This window comes from Diabrotica undecimpunctata, chromosome 9 (assembly GCF_040954645.1).
Source record: "Diabrotica undecimpunctata isolate CICGRU chromosome 9, icDiaUnde3, whole genome shotgun sequence".
NCBI lineage: Eukaryota > Metazoa > Arthropoda > Insecta > Coleoptera > Chrysomelidae > Diabrotica > Diabrotica undecimpunctata.
This window is the reverse complement of record NC_092811.1, coordinates 8767519-8790965: the sequence shown is the minus strand read 5'-3', so window position 1 is coordinate 8790965 and position 23447 is coordinate 8767519. Positions and strand designations below refer to the sequence as shown.

Below are 23447 nucleotides of genomic sequence, written 5' to 3'. Positions count from 1 at the left end.
AGACTTACTGACTGTACGCAACAGTACCGGTGTAAAACTTGATGATAAAGCCATCACAAACAATCCAACAAAACAAGCACGAGCAAAAAGTACGTATATGTTCGTAGGTATATGGAATAAAAAATCACGCACGCACTGCATATAATTCGCAAAAGAAATATTCGAGACGCTAATTACTGCCGTAGACGCGGAAACACCGACGAGCCGTAAATTACATGCGATCAAAAACGTACTAAACAAAAAAATTGTTTTCGTTCGTAATAACTTCACCCTTTCAAGTTAAGTTTCGAATATAATTATATTATTAAAAATCTGGGGAATTCCATCTTAATTATCTTGCAACGAATAGTACATTCGGATATGAATTCCAGGTTTTCTAGTAAAGTGATTAAACGCGAAGATTAGTATTGAAATATCCAAAGAGATAAGGTATTCTTATTTACAAAATTATTAAAGGTTAAATTCTTATTTTTATTAATATAATATAATAACCAACATTAGTCGTGAAAGTTTTAATTGTTTTTTTGCTAAATATATTAGTATTAAAATATTATCAATATTATATATAACAGTATTAAAACATTATATTATTATTTAATGAATAAACTCCTTAGGAACGCCTATGATTTACGACCGTTTTATGAGTTTGAGGCATATTTCGTGCTCTCAACAATTTGTGAACAGAGAATAATAGCTTGTAATAGCAGGTTGTAAATTTGCAAATTTAATAAAAAAAATTCAGTTAAGGTTTTTATTTCAAAACATTTCAACTTAAGTTACAGTTTTTTTTTATTTAATAAATGTAAATATTGATTTAAAATGATTTGAGTTTTTATTGTTTCATTCCATTATTATGAAAATGATGCCATTGACTGCAGCAAGACGTGTGACAATTACTGCAGGTAGGTGCCAATGACTAGTACTTTCTCTATTTTTTAATTCAAATCAATTTCGTTTAAATATACTAAGGTTATTATTAAAAACAGTTGTGTGATAAGAAAGGTAGGACATCACACAGCCCAGAATAAACGCTTCCGAAATTGTGATTCTTTTCTTGTGGAACTCTTAAACATTTTTCTCGGGACATTTCCTGGTCCCGATAACTGGGTGCATTACCCTAATCCAAATATTTTAGAACAAATATTGAGGAACAATTATATGAGCCAAAAGTTAAACAACTCAAACAATTATCCCTTAAACTCAGCACATAACCTGATAAAAATAATAACAGAAACACCTTCCAAATCCCTCATAAAGCGCACAGCGTATAATTCAATCAAGTAATTACCAGCATTAACAAAGATTCAACGGTCTACAACATTGAGTTAATCCATTGAGAAAAGCCTAATTGACAAGACAACTATTTTAAACTGAATACATGGCCCTCAGTGCCCCCAGTAATTGACCACCGGTCTTCTCACTAACTCTCACGGCTATTCACGACGGTTAAAAAGAAAATAGTTTATTGTATTTCTTTTCTGGAACTGTTCTTTTTAAAGTCTTAACTTGTGATGTGTTTTAAGAGTATGAAAATTTAAAAATGGTTTTAAATGAATTCGTGGTTAATTTTAATATAAAAACGTGCGTTGGATTAGTCGTGTTCTGGCAGGTGGTGATTACTTGTATTTGTGAGGATCTTACGGACTTCAGCAGCCACCCTACGACTGTTAAAGCGAAAGAGAACAACACCGTTTTGTTACCTTGTCATTTAAATACTTTATCTAATGGTAAGTCTATCATAATATAGTACATTACACGAATTTTAGACTATTTTGGATTAGGGATAAAAGCTTTGCTTTGTTAATAGAAAATTTTTGCAATATTTGAAGCACTGTCGAAGACAAGCAAAAATACGGTTTTAACTGAAAAACTTATTAAGTGCAAAAATGGAAGAGAAGTACCAATTCTATTGTGTCTAAATTTGAGTTGTAAATATTTATTGATAAAATAATAACAATAACAATTAAAATTTTTCTTAATAAGAAAATGAAAACGTATTACCTTACAGTGTAATCACAATTTTGATCCATACTCATAATCACTGTCGTCGGTACCTTCATTTAGATTGTAAATAATGACTGAGTTAATTGTTTCGATGTGATTTTCACGCATCCAACATTCTTGTATTAACTTTTCACAATTCCGCACACTTTTTTCCAACTTGCAGGAGTAGCAGTATTCAATGCTTCTTGCCATGTTTCCAAAACTGCTGCGTCACTGTAACCGTTACGTCCAATGTAGTTATCGTACTAAGTTCTGCATATTTCCCTAATGTGTTCAATGGGATTGAATTCACAATGGTAAGGTGGCAATCTTAACACATTTTGTATAAGACTATGTATAATCTCGTCTACTATAAATATTTTTGGCTAATTCCTTTTGGCTAACTGTAGTAATTACGGCTTAAAAGAGTTCTGACAAATAGAGGTAGAATAGAATAGAAATATGCTTTATTGTTACTGAAAATTGTACAATTGTATGACCAAAGCTTACAAAAAGTCAGAAAAAAAAACAATAACAATTTAAAATTTACTAAAATTACATAAATCGTTAATATCACAAAATAAAAGATAATCAAATACACAATCCATTGCAAAATTAAAATAAAATAAATTGCAAATTGCCTAAGAAAACCTTATTAACTAATAAGTTAAAGTTGCTGCATGTGATACCCAAATACAGTGTGTAAAAGCCAAATGGAATAAATTCATTATTTAGGTTACTGTACATATTTATAAAAAATCCCTAAACACGTCAAATTTAAATTATAACTTGACATTCTTTAACGTGAAAATGCAACCCCTACCTTCAACCCCCTTAGAATGACAGATACAACACCTAAATTTTAAAATAGGAAGTATAGGCTTGTGATATATCGTTTGAAAAATCTTTTCATTCTCCATTCAAAAATGTTGTCGCTTTCAAGATTTTTAAGATAAATTAAGATAAAATAAATTAAAATCATGTGGTTACCGAAATTCGCTACAATACAATCAAAAACTAAAATGTAATGCAAAACGTAATAAAATATAGAACACGAAAAAGAACTATGAATGTTAATAAAGTAGATGTTCAAAATGTTCACCGCGAACGTCTTGGCAACATCCTAATCTCAAATAAAACTGTCTTCTAACATTATTTAACATAACAGGCATAATCGACCTAATCGCAAGCGTTATTCGTTCTTTTAAGTCATTTAAATCAGAAGGTTTAGTTTGGTACACATGGCTCTTCACATATCCCCATAAAAAGAAATCTAATAATGTAAGATCAGGTGATCGCGCTGGTCATTCAATCGATCCTCGCCTCCCTATCCACCGATTGGGAAATATTGTATCGAGGTACTGCCGGACATTAAGTATGTAATGTGGTGGTGCTCCATCCTGCTGAAACCATATCGTATTCGCTGGAACTTGAGGGTTTCCTGGATCAGGATATAAATTTGCCAACGTTGGAATGACATCATTTTGAAGTAGTGCCAAATAATTGTTGCTATTCAAGTTGCCCTCAATGAAAAAGGGACCAATGATATTGTTTCCTACAATCCCTGCCCAAACATTAACCTTTTGAGGGTATTGAGTGTGTTCTTCTCTTATCCAGTGAGGATTTTCCGTGGCCCAGTAGCGGTAATTTTTCCGATTAGCATGACCGTTAAGTGAAAAAGTACACTTATCAGAAAACATAACATCTTCTAATTGGATAAAATTGTTATCCAACATGTCCATCATTTGCTCACAAAAAAAAGTTCTCCTATCAAAATCGTCTTCCATGAGCTCCTGAGTAGATATCATCTTATAGGGATGCAATTTATTTTCTTTTAATATGTTTACTATCGATGTATGGCTAGCATTGAATGTAGTGGATGCCTGTCTACTCGATGTATGTGGATTTTCCTGAAACTCAAGCAACACATCTAATTTGAGTTCATCACTCAGTGCATTGACAGCTGCTTTTTTTATCTGCCTTACATGACCAAACTCGCGAAACTGCTTCTCTATTTTATTATTGTTCCTTGGGATATAGGCGGTAAATTAGGAAATTTCTCATGAAATAGGCGAGTTACTTCCTGTTGTGTTCGGGTGTTATCTCCGTAACCAATCATTTGTAAAACTGTTATTTTATGCATTTCCGTTAATCTAACCATTTTTTAGAATTGAATTGAACGAACTTTTTACTTAAATTAAAATACTGACAACTTAAATAAAACAATTTACTAATGCGTGTTAAAATAACGTTGCCACGAAAGTTTTTTAATGGTTACCATCGAAAAACCACATTGCTATGGTTTTTGTTCACTTTCTCATTATCAAGACCTAAACGGGAAATAAGTTTTGAGTATATTTTAGCGAGTTTCGGTGACCACATGATTTTAATTTATTTTATCTTAATTAATCTTAATAAACTTGAAAGCGACAACATTTTTGAATGGAGAATGAAAAGACCTTTCAAACGATATATCACAAGCCTATACTTCCTATTTTAAAAATTGGGGGTTGTACCTGTCATTCTAAGGGGGTTGAAGGTAGGGGTTGCATTTTCACGTTAAAGAATGTCAAGTTATAATTTAAATTTGACGTGTTTCAGGATTTTTTATAAATATGTACAGTAACCTAAATAATGAATTTATTCCATTTGGCTTTTACACACTGTATATATAAAAATACTTTAGTTACTTGTACATAAAAGTACTGTAATTTCTTAGTTATTCGTTAAGAAACTCTTCCGCTGAATAATATGGTCTTTCAGATAGATAGGTTTTTGTCATTTTACGGAATTTAAGGAAAGAAGTTGAGTTGCAAAGAGAGATGGTTTTATAATTTTTTTGCCGAATATAATATATATTTCTTTTTGTATTTAAGAACAACATCAGATTGGGCAGATGTACTAGAACCCCAAAAAGGAAGACCATATCGAAGATAAGACTCGAGCAAAGAAAAATATATTATTTTGGAAGATGCTTAATTGATTTCCTTCGAAACAGATCTTATTGCATAGCAGACTAAGGATAGTTTCTTACTTAACAAATCGATACGAAGGAACCATTTAAGGTTGCTGCTAAGGTTTCTTTCTTTTCATTTTTTTTTTCGTTTCTGCTCTTCTCTTGTACTCCATGAAATCATCAGTAATCGTTACTACAGATGTTAACTTTTTTGTAGCCTTTCTTTTGGACGTTTGAGATATTTTCTGGACAAACAAAATGTATTTTTAAATGACGTTAAAAATTTTTGGGAAAGGGGCAAAATAAAAGCATTACCTTGTATTCCAATATGAGATGAAAACATAAATTTGATTTCGGGACCAGATTCTTGTAAGTCAACCAGTTCTTTCTTGACAAAATTTGTTTCTTGACAAAGACTTTGTTAGTTTTTGGTCCAAAACAAAGTAGAATTTTAGTAGCTAATCTAATTCAATCAAAAAAGTACAAAATTTAATCAAAAATACATTTAAAGATGTAAATTCAAAAGTATGTACATGAAAATATTGAAAAACCACCAGTTTTAACTATTGATAAGGAAAAACTAATCGTAAAATGAATATTTTTTGGCTTCGTGGGTAAGTCCGTGACACGCTTCATCAGCTTATTAACACTGTAACAGTGTTCATTAAAAATCTTAAGAGCGCCAATCCATTTAAGAATGGAATTTCTGGAAATAGATGGTACCAACATTTCCTAACCCGGCATCCGAAAGTTAGACCTCGTGTATCGCAAAATCTGACAGCTAGCAGTTTCTTCGTTACAGAGGAATGGATACGAAATTTGTTTAAGAAAGTATGTGATTATTTTAGTTAAAATGGCATAACAGATGTGTTGGAAGATCCAAGCCGAATATTCAAATGTGACGAGACAGCCTTTTTCATGACTCCACAGAACAAACAAGTGTTAGTTAAAAGAGTGTCTAAAACTGTATATAACAGAACAGGTAACGATGAAAAAGAATGTTGACAGTATTATCAATAATATCCGCTAGTGGAGATATCCCACCACCAATGGTTATATTTTCTTATACAAGTCTACCAAAATATTTAGTTCCAACTATGCCAATAGGTTGAGGTATCAAATACAATCAAAGTGGATGGATGGATACAGAAACGTTTTATGAATATGTTTCAAACTATTTTAATTATTGGTTGAACGAAAAACATTAAGCGACCTGTCGTGTTATTTTTGGATGAACATGTTAGACATATATCTCATGCATTGAGCAAGTTTTGTTGTGAAAATGGAATTGTTTTAGTAGCACTGGTTCCAAATTCCCTACATATCATGCAGCCGCTTGATGTTGCTATATTCCGACCTGTCAAAGTTACGTGGCGCAAAATAGTTCATGATTTCTAAAATTTTGAAAATTAATCTCCCACAAATTCTGCTGAATCCTATTTTGCCACTCCCCCAAAATTTTCAACGTCATTTAAAAATGCATTTTATTTCCCCAGAAAATCAAACGTCCCTCAAACGTCCAAAAGAAAGGCTACAAAAAAATGAACACCTATAGTAACGATTACTGATGATTTCATGGAGTACAAGAGAAGATCAGAAGTTGAAAAAAAGTAAAAGAAAGAAAGGAAAAAACAAAAGCACGTCCAAAAGAAAGGCCACAAAAAAATTAACACCTGTAGTAACGATTCCTGATGATTTCATGGAATACAAGAAAAGAACAGAAGTTGAAAAAAAATTTAAAGAAAGTAAGGAAAAAACAAAAGCTTGAAGAAAAAGAAAAAAAGGTACCTAACATCACGAAGAAAAATGCAGAATCTGATGGCAAGAAATAAAAAATAAACCCGTAAACTAATTTTTTGAAACCAAATTCGGATTTCTGCTTTAATCTGTGCCTTCTAAGAATTGCAAGGCAAAACAGACATTGATAAAGATGTTATTAGAGACATGGGAAATCTACAATTGCATTCCAGAACATATCTCCTCAACTAAGCAAAAATCCTTAGCGAATTGGTTCTAGTACTCATAAAGAGTATAGTATAGTATAGTAGTAGAGTAGTATAGAGTATAGTAAATAATGGGGTTATTAAATTTGATGACCATTTATTTGGAACACAACTGTACACTATCCTCGAGATAATAATCATTGTCTCTTTTATAATAGTCCTTGCTATATCAGCAGTCAGGAACCCTTCTGTGGACTATCGAAAAGCCACATCAGAGAGGAACTCCGTACCTGGGAACTCAATCAACTAAGATCATATTGGTCTAACACAGCAGGACAAAGGCAAGCAAAAAGGCTCATAAAAGTGTCGCCTACTGCAACAAACCGCCTTCTCGAAACGAGTAAAAAAGATATCAAAATGGTCACTGGCCTTCTCACTGGTCACTGCCCTCTGAGATATCATCTCAAGAAGATGGGCAAATCAGATAGTGAGAACTGTCGTTTCTGTCACAATGAAAAAGAAACGGCAGAACATATACTATGCAACTGCGTAGCACTGTTCTGCAAAAGACTAAAATTCCTAGGAGAGGTCAGTCTGGCGTCCTCTGACATAGGAAACAAGTCACCTAGGAAGCTAATCAACTTCATCAGAAGTATTGGCATTTTAGAGTTTAACTAGATTAAGGTATGCACAAAAGATCTCTATAGGTCGAAGTGCGGTGAGGCCGCATGGCCTTAACGACCTCACATAATCTAATCTAATCAGCAGTCATTCATTAGTGGGTCAAGTTTGTTTTATCAACCTACGACAACAATACGTTCGCGATTCACAATTCTGCTGATTTACACATTCTAATCGAGGCTATTTTTTATGAATGTCCTCGATTCGAATTATTAAACATATTTTATATAAACAAATGCGAAGTGTGTTACACGTTCCTTTTAAACTTAATCTTTTTATGAATTGTAATATTTTGGGGATAATACCACAACCGGAATAAAAAGTAAAAAGACAGTTAAGATTTGATTTCACGTATAGTGCATCTGTGTATCCGCTTATACGTATTTCAGCCTAATAGGCCTCTTCAGAACGGCTATTCACAGACGCTCGAACGTGAAAATAAATCTTTCCTGTCTTGAGAAGCAACTCTAACATGGCTTCGTATAGACGCAAATAGCGACATCTAATAATAAATCCGTAAATTAATTTTTCGAAACCAAAAAAATTAACATTGAAAATGAAGAAAAACAAAGAAAAGAGATGGATGGAGCAAATAAAAAAGAAAATGAAAATTTAAACAAAAATGTCGGTTCTGGCAGAAAAACAGATGAAAGTCTAGAAAGCCGAAAGCTAACAATTCTATGGATTTAGAGGTGGGCGACTACGAATTAGGTGACTACGTTATTGTAGTTTACGAGGAGAAACATTTTCCAGCAGTAGTAGAAGAAATAACAGAAGATAAATTCAAAATCAAAACTATGGAAAAAATAGGATATCATTGGAGATGGCCAGAGACAGATTATATTATTTGGTATAATCCAGAGAAAATTGTTTGTTTAATTGAACCGCCTCAGTACAATACTAAAAGGCAGTGGCGCACTCAGGGGGGGTTTTGGGGGTTAACCCCCCCCCCCCCCCCGGCCCCATTTTGTGTTGTTTTTTTGTTAGGTTCAAAATGTATTACGTATGTACATCTATTTATTTTATTTTGTTTTTCTATGCCTCTTCTATATAAAAATTATGTTTTTATTAAAATTATATTAAAATAAATATTTACATTGTTTGATATGCAGGCCGGAATTAGATCACCATTAGACCGGAATTACCACTAATTTTCAACACATTTTTTTATATTAAATTTTTTTTTGGTGATTAAAAAAACAATTTTTATTTTTTATTAATTATTTTGATGAACAAAACTTCAAGCTATCAAAGATACTTTAAATCCATTTTCTCTCTTATTTCGTTTCCTTAAGATTTACGTCTAAAGTTAAATATTCCTTAACTGGGCCTTCGGTTTAGCGGTCGGTTTACCTTAAATACTAGGGAGTTAAAGTGCAGAGCAAAACGTTAACGTTAACGTAGAATTTGACAGCTAGTCGTGAGCAGTAGAGGATTACACACGTTTGCGTTAACGGGTCTCCGTAACCTTGCTTGCCTTTACGAATTCCCTTAACGTTATCCAAATTGTTCCGAGTATTACCGAATGTCTGTCAAATCTCCGAAAATTAAAAACTTTTTGTTGTTTTGTGATTTTAACCAAAGATTTATCTTTTGTTTGTATTATTGTAACCTAAGAATAGTGAAAAAAATAAAAAAATAACGAAAACCAATTTCCCAATAAATTATTACCAAATACATGTAGAAGTACAGTATCGTCCATGTCATTATCCTCAAAATAAGATTCCCCAAACATTTCAATATTAAGGATATCTTCCATTCTGCTGTAAAATCAATCAAAATATTTCATAAAAAATCTACCTAAACACCAGGAAAAAAATATAAAAGGACACTGTCTAATCATTCTTTGTAAACAATCCACAACAAATCTGAGTAAAAGTAAGGTTAGAAACACACGTTAGACGTTAACGTGTTACACTGGACAGTGGAAGTATGACGTCACAACTGTCAATTACTTTCCAAACAAAAGTTGAAATGCCCAATCTCAAGACTTTTTAATTTCTATAAAGTTAACATTTTGCTTCCTCTGATGCTTTTTCTTTTAAGTATAGTGTTTTTTACGATAATACCGTCATAATACAGTGTTCTATTTCTATGAAATATAGTTTAAAAGTTTAAATTAAAGACATTCTAACCTTACTTTATTGATACATGCATTTTATTGTTATTTTTATAAAACAACATGCTTTATTATTTACACAACCTTGTAAAATTGTTGTAGTAACTATTAGAATACTTAGATATTGCAAAAAGCGGAAAGATTCTGTAAAATAAATGAAAAAATAACGAAAAATACAAATTATCCACACTAAACAAGGTTTGTTTGGAAAGTGAAACTGACAGATGTCAATAAAATCTACGTCATCACTTCCACTGTCCCTTCACAGTTAAAACGTATAGTGGCCGTAGACGTAATTTCTTTACGTTTACGTTAGTGTTAACGTTTACGTGTTACCTGTACTTTAACTATCTAATTCCTTCGTAGAGTAAGAGGTGGTTCTCCTGTAAGGCATTGGAGATTCTTAACTGGTGTGCTTCTAAATGCACCTGTGGCAATCCGAAGTGCTGTGTTTTGAATGATTTTAATGCTTATGATAATGAATATAATTTAATAATATTTATTAAATGATCATTCTGATTGGGACGAATTATTATATTTTGCTGTTTTCTTAAAATGTGACAAAATAGCTGGTACCAACCGGTACCATTTCCATTAGATTGCAACAACAACAGTATTTTATTGTTATAGCTGCTGTTATTTTATGTAAGAGTCCTCAAAATAGTTTTTTTCATATTCAATCAAAAATTTTAAATTAATTAACCCCTTGGTTTTGTATTTAACGTTTTTGGTTGTAGATGAAGCACATGCCAAATCCGTGCGATGGTACAAAGATGAAGATCTCATAGCAGACAGCGCCAACGAATCACTGACTCCTCCTGACCGGCACATGTTGTGGGAAAATGGCTCCCTGGAAATTCTATACGTACAACCTGAAGAAACTGGAGAGTACACATGTGAAATCCTAAGATCAGATCCGTGGGGGCCAGTAAGACAAAAACATGCCATTGAGGTATTACGTAAGTTAATTTTTTTATATTCTGTTAAACGACAAACGATAAAAAAATATTTTCGTTTCACTTTTAGATTCACCTTCAGTTGAACCTTTTCCTCCAACAGGATTTCTACAAGTGAGATTAGGAGAAGAAGTCAGAATGTCTTGTAAAGGGGAAGGTATTCCATATCCAATTATTACGTGGTCCAGCAAGGTAAGAATTTTAACCTTAAAATTTTATGATTTTAGTCAAGGAAATTGATCATTATTATTATCCAGATTTAGCCATACGGCTCACACTCCCTCTAAGGGGAAAATTCACTCATCCCAGATACCTACGGTATCAAAACGATTGAGCTCTGGTGGGACTTTTTCCGTGTTATCGAGCCTTAGGTGACTTGGTATGCTGGAGTATCTCTCAAAAATTTTCGTACACATCTGGACGTTGAGAGCAGTACAGCTTTCTGCATGGTCTTGTAGAAATGTTCATTCAGACCTAGATTTTTTATGTTTTCTAACAGGTTCTTCGGAATGACTCCAGTAGTAGAAAGAATAATAGGTATTGTCTGGGTACTTTTCATTCTTCACTGTCTTCGTATTTGAATTTCCAGATCCCTGTACTTCACGATCTTTTCGTTCTGTTTAACACAAAGATTATTGTTGGGTATCGCCACATCAATTAGTGTTGTTTGTTTTTTTAGTTTATTATCTAGTATGAGATCTGGTCTATTATGTGCCACTGTTTGGTCTGTGAGCACACTGCGGTCCCAGTATAGCTTGTAGTTATCATTCTCAAGTATACTTTCAGGAACGTATTGATAATGTGAGAGATGGTTTGTTTGGAGAAGTCCCAGTTGGATGGCTATTTCTTGATGAAGGATCTTTCCTACCGAGTCTTGCCGTTTCTTATATTCAGTTGCAATAAATGCCTGGCAGCCCCCGGTAAGGTGTTAGAGAGGTAGTACTTTAAGGATAATAGCCACTGGGAACACTAAGTTAAAATAGAGTCCAAGTCCAATTGGAGGGTTAGCCGGTTTGTGATTTGATTGGCATATATTTTTATGTCATCAACATAGAACGATATTTTACTTAAAACATAATAGGGAACATCACTGGTATAACCCCTAAAAAGTAGAGTTCAAGTACAGAATCCTAAGGCACTCCACTTTCCACTAATCTTTCTTGTGAGAACGATTCCCCAACTCTAACTTTGTACTGTCGATATGTCAGGAAATCATCGATCCAGCGAAGTAAAGTACCTCGAACTCCAAAATGTTCTAGCTTATGTAGAAGTCTGCACTTGACTGCAATGACCTCAATTTTCTCGTCGTCTTCTACGCCGCAATCCTACGAAAATCTCTGGTATGCCTTTTAATGAAATCAAGCTGTTTATTGCATAAAAGATCTCTATGCAAATTGAAGGACAAATTCCTCTGAAAAACCACACCTAGATCTGTGTCAATATTGACTCTTTCAATCAAAATATTATCCAAATTGGAACGATAAAATGGAACGATAATTAGAAACTAATGATTTAATGATGAAATCAATCAATAAATTGTGATGGAAAGTGACTCTCTGTCAGAGATTTTTAAAAATAATCCATAAAGGGAATGCATAATTCCTTAAAAATAAGTTAAAATATAATATCTGGACCAAAACCTTTATTGGTATAGAGTGAATAGTTAAAGAGTGAATATGGCTGTGAGTATTTGACTCCACTAAGGATTGTGGATACTGCTAAAGAAATTGGCAAAAGCGTTGACATTGACTGCGGCTCACTAAAAACAGAATCGTTAAACTTCATGCAACTTACGTTATCAAAATTATTTCCCTTACAATTGTGTGGTTGTCAATCAAAAGCAGACAAGTCAATTTTTGAGTTTTACTTACAGTTGAAATCGTAAGTATCAAAAAGATTAATACTTGATATGGAAGTTTTATTTCAGCAGTAAATAATTTTTTAGATACCTATTTTTATTAAATAAAAATGTTTCTCAAAAGTCTCTCTTTAGCTCTCTTCAGATATTTCATTATCAAGTTTCAATCTCCTTCCCCATGGCAGCGCTGGTTTTGGAGTTTTTCCAAACAGCATCTAAAAACAAAATTAATGTACATTCATGAAGTGGACAAATTAATTTCAGATTTAGTTAATTGTTTATTGTGGATAAATCATAATTCAAAAGCGTAAAATTAAACACATGAATTTCAAGTGCCATCTCGCCTGAACTAAAAGAATACCAACCCAACCAAATGAGCAGTAATTACACTTTGACACTTAAAAAAAAATAACAGTGCATAAATAAAATATACGGCCGTGTCTAACACAACAAATATTCATCTCATATCTCTAACTGTAGTTCTTGAAGCAACCTCATAGCCAGACCTGAACATTTGTAAAGTTGGAAAAAATGTCGTCATTTAAACTACATACATAGAGAGGACAAAATGATCCAGGGATCATTTAATCCGACACCATGTGGAATCGTCATGCCCGAACTAGCACACTTTTCTGGCAGCCATGTTTATTAAGTAGCGGTCAAGGATTGGTATTTCGTAAATATCCCTAATTATCGGCAAAATATTGAACTTGCAGCAACTATATCACAATTAAACATTCCTACTTGTTTAAAAATAACACTACAATAGTTGCAAGGGACTCACCTTATATCAAACTTACTTAAAATCACTGTTTACACGAAATTCGGGAAATACGATGTTTTTTTTTATGCTAGATGCTTATATTCAACTGACTCCACCAACCTAACCTAAAACGTTTTATCTGCCCTAGCGACTCAAAATAGATTAATTTACGATTGCATAATCGATTTTTTGACCAAATGTAATATTTTTCTTTAGTTAAAAAAAAAATTTGTTTTTACTTTTTCCCTTTGTTTTCTCTCCTTTATACGTTTAATCCTATTTACCGTGGCCTAGTTCTCCTGTGTATGTTATATCAAAACTCAAAAACTTCTTACTGTACCTAATGAGATTAAAAGATCATGTAACTGGCTGTATGGCAAACTGCCGAAGCCATATAAAAAAAAAAAAAAAACCTAACCTAACCTAACCTAACCGTTTTTTCTATGACTGACTGCCTAACTGTAGAAGTGCGTTGAGCGATAAGTACGCCACTACAAATATAGATGGCATATGAAGTCCTATAAATAATGTGCAGGATCGTTTTGCCTGCAAGAATCATTTTGTGCCACTCTCCCCTAAGTTTATTTGACTTTGATTTTCCTTAAACTCCTTAGTTCCCTTTTAGCTATGTTTTTTAAATAGTCAATTGCCTATAACAAATTGTTATTGTTAATTTTTAGGGTGAAGAACTAAAATTAATAGATCATAGAGAAATACTGAAATTTACGGCTTCGGATAGACAAATGGCTGGTATTTATGAGTGTACAGCGGCAAATGGAGTTGGAGAACCAGCCAAAGCATCCATAGAATTAAATATTATATGTAAGTGAATATAGATTTTGGTTTCAAAAGTGGCAAATCGACAATTCATCAGATTGTAAACCTTAAACAAATTTTGAAAAAAACACTGAAATGTGGCATTGATACTCATCACATATTTATAGACTACAGAGCAGCCTACGACTCTGTGAATAGAAGATGTTTAAAGCAATGAAAGAGCTAGGAATACCATATCATTTGGTAAATTTAACAAAATGAACTCTTGAAAAAGTTGAATGTAAAGTTCGAATTCAGGGGGAATTGTCTGAACCTTTTAAAACAAATAACGGGCTGCGCCAGGGAGACCCTCTCTCCTGTATACTGTTCGATCTGGCTCTGGAAAAGGTAATACGTATGTCACAAATCACAACCCCTGGTTCAATATATAATAAATCAGTGCAAATCCTGCATTAGCATTAAAATCCTAGCATTAAAATAATCAGCTACAAAAATGGGTTTAATAATAAACACCAACATAACAAAGTTTTGAGAGAAATTCTTGAGGAGGCTAGGAGGGTTGTAAAGCTAGAATAATGATGATGATAATAATGAATATGGATTTTTATTAGTTTTTAACACGGTTTTCTTCACATTGTTCTGAAGCTATTTTCATGTGGCATCTCAATACAAGTTAAATATTTTTATTGGGAATAAAGTTCCTTTTAAAATAACCATGCTAAATAGGCCGGTCGGAAGAAGAAGGAGGCGACCCAGACTCAGGTATCTGAACGATGTGCAGGTCAATTTAAGGGAGATTGGAGTAAGGGGATGGTAAAGACAAACACTTGATAGGAAAAGATGAAGGAATGTTTTATGGCAGGCCAGGGCTGTAGCGCCAACTGACGATGATGGCGTTAAAATGATCTTGTAAATTTTTTTGACCTGAACGACTTTATTGGAATATAGTTCCATTCGGTTACATAATATCAATTTTAACTTAAAAATACCCGCCAGAAAAATCATAGCATGTGATTTGTTTTTAAAAGGACCACCAAATGACAACATATCTCAACAACCGGTTGATTATTACTTCTAAAAACGAATAAAAACCTGTAACATAAAAATAAACAACAACATGAACAATATTTAATTACTATTTAAATGGGAATAAGCCACAATTAAAGGTTAAAATCCGAAGTGGAAATTGAAACGTCAATAAACGTATTTTAACCTTTAATTGTGGCTTATTCCCATTTAAATAGTAATTAATTTAAAATGCCACAAGAAAATAGCTTCAGAACAATATGAACAATATTTGAATCGCTATCTGCAGAAAGGCAACAAGTCCAATTTTGCCAATTTTTCAGGAGAGACAAAAAACTTGGTAAACTCAAACACACTACTGGTATTCATTTTTTTGCATTTAAGGTTTATGTGATTGGGTATTCTGGACTACTACATACTTATAAAAGATTTAAATATTTTAAGGGGAGAGGGTAGAGAATTTTTTGTGTTAAGAACATATTCTCTTTCTGCCGTAAACAAGAGACTTTAAGAAGTTCTAAGGAAAACAATCAATATATAAACAGAATATTTTAGGAGAATTAATTTTAATAAAATAAAACAATGTCCTATACATGAAATAAAACAATTAAATCATAAATTAAAACTTTGAAATTTCAGTTCAAGTTTTTAGTTTTCTTCTGTAAATGCCGGAGTAATTGGTCATGACAAAATCGGATTCCAAAAATCCTTGTTTTTTCGGGATGTATACCAATGTTTTCTTCATGTCTTCCATTTTCTTGTTGTTAATTGGAAGTACAGTTGAATATGCTCTTCTAGTAGGAGCCTGAATTGGCTGTACTGCATTCCGTAGTTTGAATTCATCCATTATGAAAACGCCGATGTTCATCTTACATTGAACCGTGTTAGGATTCTTTGATGAAAAAGTCATTTCTCTGTATTGTGATAGGGCAAAAGCACTATTTTCGTTGCTTGGGACATTTTTGACATACGAATCATCACTTAGGCAGGTTTTTTTTATAAAACTGGGGCCACCATGAACTGAAGTCAATAAAATCATCAGCAGTCATTTTAATAACAGAAAATTTGCCGTCAATTTTTGACGATTTCATTATAAGCTCTTGCTTCTTGCTTTAATTTTCATCTCATGATACTAAAATCTCTGTCATTTGGCATAAAAAAGTGGCTCCTAACAGGAAACGTTAGTTTGACTTCATTAAACTTTTTTATCTCACACAAGTACATCATCATGCGAATCACATTATTATTTTAATTTTGCCCTGCGCAGTTGTCCCCAAACAGATAAAGATTTTTTACACCACTGCCAATTTTGTTTTTTATGTACCAATCTAACATAGTACAAACTTCGTTTGAGCCTTTACACCCTTCACCTTCATGATAAATAAAAATTATACATTCCCGTGTGGCGAGATTATGCACACCAAAGACGTTTACAGTGAGCTGTCTAAGGTAATAGGTATCTTGGACAGGAATACAAGGTAGAGATATGTTGGCCATAAAATCTATGCAGATGCCAACATTTTCAGGCTTACTGACACACTGCGTGGTCACTTCTTTCAGTGATGCATAGAACTTTTTAGATTTACGCTTGTGTACTGTTAGCTCAGAGACAGCTGTTGGCTTTGCATTCTCATTAAAAACAGGACTTTTTATTTTTAAATTTAGTTCCTCACATGTAACACATGCATCTTTAACTGGTTGGGCAAAGCCAATAGAAGGGTAGTTTTCCTTGAAATATGTCCAAAAAAACTTGTAGGAGAGCCTTTTCTCAGTTCCTAATGTTTAAATAAGGAAACTATGTTCTTTTTTAATGAACATGTCGCACATGATTCTTAAACTTAGCTGAAAAATACTTTCTTTCTTTTCCTGTATAGTGATGTACTTTGGTGGGAATGATTCTACATGGACCCTTAATTTAGACAGTACGGACACAGGTATTGCATTTCCTTAAACGTTTTTTCCTCTGTTGTCAGTTGGTGTTTCATTGAGTTGCAATAGATGGGACAAACGGTAACACTGCTTTGCAGTGTATCCATAGGTTTTCATAAATCCATTTTTACATATTTTTGTACGTTTTCCATTGTGTACTACATAATAAATCACACTGAGAGCCTTGGGTTTCGCGATTGACGAACTAGACCTGGGTCTTTCCCTTTCAATCTGACTAATTTCCATAACAGATTGGATGTAAATATCCTGTTGCGTTTTGGTTGTCATGTTATGTAATTTGGCGGATATTTCATTTCAATAAACAAAGCACAATATTGTCTGACTAAACTTAGCTGTGAGGATAGTTCAAATATTTGCTACCCAGTTCTAGCGTCGCAACTGTTTACCGCAGAAAGAGAACTTGTCCTGGACTAGTTTCCTTTCTGCAGTAAATAGAATAATGAAAGCGTTGCCATGCCAATACTAACATGCGGACGTGTTTCTTTTTTGTAGTAAACGCTGCGTTTTGCTACTGGAAACAATTTTAATAAAATACACAAAATTCGTACATATTGGACATGATGCCTTTCTGCAGTTAGCGATGCATTTACTTTCATGGTGTGCAATTTCAGGTGTATTGTCAGACTGTTTAAAATATGACTCAGTCGAGTTTTAATTCAGTTTAAGCGAAATCGTTTATCGAGCTAGTTAAAATTTAGTTTTATCGTACTAGAATTCCTAGACCTATTATTTGTAGATCCACCTGAAATGTTGACGTCGAGGTCTTGGATACACACAGCTCCTGGACACAGGGTTCAGATCGACTGCAAAGTTTCGTCCGATCCCCAAGCTACGGTCACTTGGCTTAAGGGAGAAGTTCCTGTGCACTTAGACAACAGAGTAGTTCCTATGATCGACGGAGATAAACATACGTTATTAATAAGAAATGTGCAGAGGAGCGACTTTGGTATTTACACTTGCAGGGCGATTAATGAACTTGGTCAAGGAGAATTGGCTATACAACTTTCAGGTATGTTCCATTTTTTGTAAAGCAAAAGTCAGCTATAATCATTATACCCGCGAGTTCTTAAGCGGCTTAGTAGTATGGGATTCATGTAATAAACCAAGATAAGTTGAAATGTATAACTTTGTAGTGCAAATACCTGTAAATTCCTTAGCCACGATCCTCTTATTGGCCAAAGTACTATATACAGTGTGACCCATTTAGATTAGAAACACCTCTATAAAATTTGAAGTTGTTAACTGATTTTAACCAATTTTTTTTTATGTCATGTAATAAAATGTCTATTGCGGGACAAAATATGAAATATTTAGTTAAATGTTCAGGGCATTCTACGATACTTTTTCTTCGTCGAAAATAGAGAATTTGTATTAGCGATTTTTTTATTAAAAAAATTTCTACGCTACTGGATTTAGAGTGGCTTCAAATAGCTATGAAAAAAATTTCATTAAAATATATTTATTAATAACAAACTTATGATAACTTAAAATTTTAAAACTCACTAAGAAAAAAACACTCTGTATTAACGTTAAAAAAACACTCTGTATGAACAGCAACATGGAAACATAATTTTAGTTTAAATCCTAGTTGCCTCTACCAATCCACCATCTAATTGGATACATTTGTCGTAGCGTTTATGAATATTTCTAATTACATTTCTTAGTTGTTGGGGAGTAATTTCTGCACATGCCTGTCGAATTCTTGCACGAAGTTCGTTTACGTCTCTTGCAGTTTGGTAAACTTTTTGTTTGATAACTCCCCAGAGAAAGAAGTCTAAAGTTGTGAGATCTGGAGATCTGGGTGGCCAATCTATCAACGGACTACCCCGGCCTATCCAACGGTTCTGAAAAATTTTATTTAGCCATTGCTTCACGGTTCTGGCGTAATGAACAGAACACCCATCTAACTGAATATACAAATTTAATCGTTCATTAATTGGGAGCTCATGAATAGCATCCCACAAGTCGGTGTTTAAAAATTCTAAAAAGTTCTGCGAGTTCAAGTTTTCTTCAAAAAAGAAAGAACCAATAACTCGCTCGTTCAGTATACCACACCAGACATTGATTTTTTGAGAATACTGGCTTTTACAGTTTATTACCCACTGGGGATTATCTGCTGTCCAATAGCGACAATTCTGTGATGATACTACTCCATTTGTAGTGAAAGTGGCTTCGTCGGTAAAGAACACGTTTTTTAGAAAATTTATATTGTTTAAATATTCCCCTTGAGCCCATAAACAATATTCTAAACGTTTTGCTTCGTCGCCTTCTTGTAATGTGTGTAAGAATTTTGGTTTGAAAGGTTTAATATTATTTACCTTAAGACATCGCCGAATGCTCTCTCGAGGCACATTCAAATATAAACTGGCATTCCTTAAACTGGCATTAGGGTTATTTCTGAAATGATCTAAAATGATTTGATCATTTCCTCTTCTTCTTTGTAACGGGTTATTTTTTAAAATTAGTTTTGATACTGCACCATATTCATTAAATATTCTATTTATTTTGTTTACCGTACCGCAGCTAATATTAGGACGATCCACATGTCTCTCATTAAATATTGTACAAACTTCCCTGGTACTTCTATCGCTATCTCCCAAAAGACGTATAATTTAAATTTTTTCTCTCAAACTTAATCTTGCAGCCATGACACAAAATATTATTAAAAGAATTTGAATTAAATATTGTTGCAGATATTATGCATAAATTTATGCTAGCACTAAAATTTATATGACACAAATAATGTCAAACAGTAATATCGTTGTCATGGCAACTGAGATTTAAGTTGTAGCATATAAGGTTAATAATAATGTAAGTGCGTTACTTGCATTAAATTTTTATGCTACTTTAAACATTTTTTAGCTATTAGTGGTTTATTGTTAAAATTATTTGAAAAATAATTAGTTTTATGGTTATCTGTTGATACAGGGTGTTCTTTTTTGACTCGTAGCTTAGTGAGTTTTAAAATTTTAAGTTGTCATAACTTCGTTATTAATAAATATATTTTAATGAAATTTTTGTCATAGCTATTTGAAGTCACTCTAAATCCAGTGGCGTAGAAATTTTCTAAAAAAATCGCTAATACAAATTCTCCATTTTCGACGAAGAAAAAGTATCGTAGAATGTCCTGAAAATTTAACTAAATATTTCATATTTTGTCCCGCAATAGACATTTTATTACATGACATTAAAAAAAAATTTTATTAAAATCGGTTAACAACTTCAAATTTTATAGAGGTGTTTCCAATCTAAAATGGGTCACACTGTAGATAAGTCGAAAAGCTTGGGTTTGTCTAAAAAAAATATTTTGCATAATCACTTTGCACAATGCACAAGAAGTCGTCCATGCTCAAAGTGTAAAGATGTAAAACTCAACTTTTTCGGCTCGAACAATTTTTTTTTTATTATGAACAAAAAAGGTATTGAGCATTTTTTTTCCAAAGTTGATAGTTTTCGAGTTATTAATAATTTAAAACTGAAAAATTACGATTTTTAGAGCTCAAAAACACAGTTAAAAAATATTATTTTTGAAATCACTATGTGAGCTGAAGTCCATTGTTTTTTGTTGTAGGTGTCCCTAACCCGGGTGTGTTCAAAAGAACCGAAGAAAAAAATGCCAATTCCAAAACTTCTTACACCCTCATCTGGGAAGTTGACAGCTACACACCGATCATTGAATACAATCTGTGGTTCAGGCCTTATAAACCGCGAAGTGGCACTCACCTTCCAAACTGGACGAAACTGACCATACCTACAGAACATAGTTCAGGACCAGTTTATTCCAAATCGTACACAATTAAAGGACTTAAAGAACGGAGTGTATATGAAGCTTTACTGGTATCGAGGAATAGGTATGGATGGTCTAAGCCTTCGCCAATATTGAGGTTTGCCACAGCAGGAGCTGGTAAGTACAAAATTGTTCTTATTGCGTTTGCAATTGTTTTGCATTTAAAATATTTACAGACTTTAACTGATTTTATTTTGTTTTAGAATTAAATGAAGACATGATAACAACAGTTCAAGTAAGCATACAAGAAAATATGTTTACGCTTCAATCCAGCAGTTCCATCTACCATCAATCTGGTTTAACGTGGATGTATATACTTTTGTTCATAATTCTAATAAAATTATTTGTATGATTGTTTTGTGTTTTTTCTGTAAATTGCATTTATCGCCAACAACTAAATTAATATAATTTTTACTTAGTAAAAACTGTTGAAAATTTAATATTAAACATATATATTATAAGTATAATATATATCCAACTATAACAATAGGTAGGGAGAGTGGGGCACATTCGGCCCCATAATTGTTTTTAGGTAAAAAAATACAAAAAATGTTTCATTATATTTAATTTGCAAACAAAAAAGTAAAATTTATACTTTTGTCTATTTAAAAAGTAAAACAATGTTGTTAAATATATTTTAGTTTTTCGTTAATAAATAAATAAAATATATATTACACTCTGGCTGATTGTGCCCCCAGTGGAGGTACAATCAGCCAGCAAACCAAGGGGCACTTTGGGCCGCAATGTTTTAAGGTATATAGAAACGGCATTGTTACAAGTTAAACAGTTTATTAAAAGAAACGTTATCAAACATTGTTCTGAACGTACAAAATATGGAAAAGTAAGAAGAAAATTAGCACATCAAAAAAGAAGTAATAAACTAAAAGACATTATTAACTAATTACTAACAAAGATATTTACTTAACCGTAATTCCTTCAAAGTTGTAGTGAAATGTCACCGTCGAATCTCTTCGAGATTTAGAGAATTTGGTAAGTCTGGCATGAATACTTAATTTTTCGAAGGTCTCTGTATTCTCTATTGGAGGAAAATAAAATTTATTAGAATTTCCCTTGCACCACAAATATTTGACAAAATATTCAGAATCAAATATTTTTTCAACCACATTTCCAACATAATAAACCACTGTTGTTTTCAGTTCAAATTTTACTAATATGAAAGTGTCTTTTATGAGTTCCTCGCCGGATTCAAAAGATGCAAGACTTTTATTGTCATCCGAGTCGTCACTTCCGATTCACTGCTAGAGCTGTCATCAAAAACTTTTTTTTTATTTTTTGGATTTTTGCTTTCTTTGCTTGTTCATCCCTATTGGTTAAGAATTTTTGCTTCTTTCTTAGATTACTATCCTCTTTTTCTGATTTCACTTTTTCTTTTATTTATTTTTTTTTCTATTTCTTTCAATCGCTGTTTTTCAGGGGTTTCTGTATAAATTCTAGATTTTCCTTGGTTTGCTTTAATTTTTCTTTTTTTATCTTGACGTTTTTCAACTATTGGGAAAGGTCTTAAATATTCAGGACTTAGAATTTTGCTCGGAACTGTTTTGTCGCCTTCAATCCCCGACTTTTCAATATTATCTTGTACAGAGTCATCAAGGACTACGCTGACACTTTTTGAAGTAGATGGCTGATTATTTATTTCAAAATCTGCATCTTGATTTGAGATATTTTCACGTCTTGATTCATTTTTATAGACCTTAGTGGCATCAAAATCTGCGTCACTAAATGCTTGTGAATTAAGGGGCCATATTCCTGGTTTTTTAAAGGAGCTTGTAATATTTTTAAGGGAAAATGCCTCCAAAAATAGTTGTTTTGTAAATTTTGGGTTATTTTTAACAGCAACAGTTTTTCCCGGATTATTTATCATCCACTCATTTAAGGAAACAGAACATTTACTCTTAAAAGGCCCATAAACTCCCACATCAAGTGGTTGGAGTTTATGGGAACTATACTATTCCATGATCTCGCGCATAAAGTATTGCGCCTAGACTAGTGTGCGACTCATGGTTGTCCAGCAGCAATAATATTTTATTTTCCTTATCGCATTTTGTGTGGTTGACAATGTACCCCAGAGTTTTAATAAAAAGGTCTTTAGTCATCCACCCAAACTTAGTTCCAAATGCTACACTTAAAGACGGTGCCCTCATATAAATAGTCTTCGATATTTCTTACCCTGGGAAATATGTAAATCGGTGGTAATGCGTTTCCTATGGCGCTTATAACCCCGACAACTGTTACAAGTTCACCTCTTTCAGCCGACGATACTAGACTTATTTGCTTCTTACCCTTTGATGCTACAATTTTGGGAGGGGGTAGGAATGTTGTTTCACTTGTTTCGTCCAAGTTAAAGATTCGATCAGAGCTAAAATTATATTTTTGTAACACTGTCTTGTAATTTTGGAAAAATTGCTCCTTCTTGTTTTATTAAATCCGAGACTTCTTGCCAAACTCGTGCTTTCCGGTTTTCTTAATGATAAATCAGAGTGCCTTTTCATAAAGCAAAGTAGCCATTCTCTTCCTGTCTTTTTATTTATATTCCAGCTCCCTGGATATTTGCAATTTGGTAAAATCTTCGCGTAGTCAAAAACCATTGATCTTATTTGTTCATAGGTTAAGCCATAATTCATATTAGG

The 23447-nt window shown here is 33.0% G+C and overlaps 1 protein-coding gene across 1 annotated transcript; it reads left to right on the top strand.

The window, feature by feature from the left end:
* The first annotated feature begins 1345 nt into the window (after nt 1–1345).
* LOC140449484 (limbic system-associated membrane protein-like) lies at nt 1346–21153 on the top strand. Its single transcript, XM_072542666.1, has 7 exons — nt 1346–1727; nt 10420–10641; nt 10709–10830; nt 13940–14081; nt 17749–18021; nt 20584–20916; nt 21003–21153. Exons 1-7 carry the CDS (start codon nt 1541–1543, stop codon nt 21149–21151), a joined length of 1428 nt encoding a protein of 475 aa, XP_072398767.1. The 5' UTR covers nt 1346–1540; the 3' UTR covers nt 21152–21153.
* The last annotated feature ends 2294 nt before the right edge of the window (nt 21154–23447 follow it).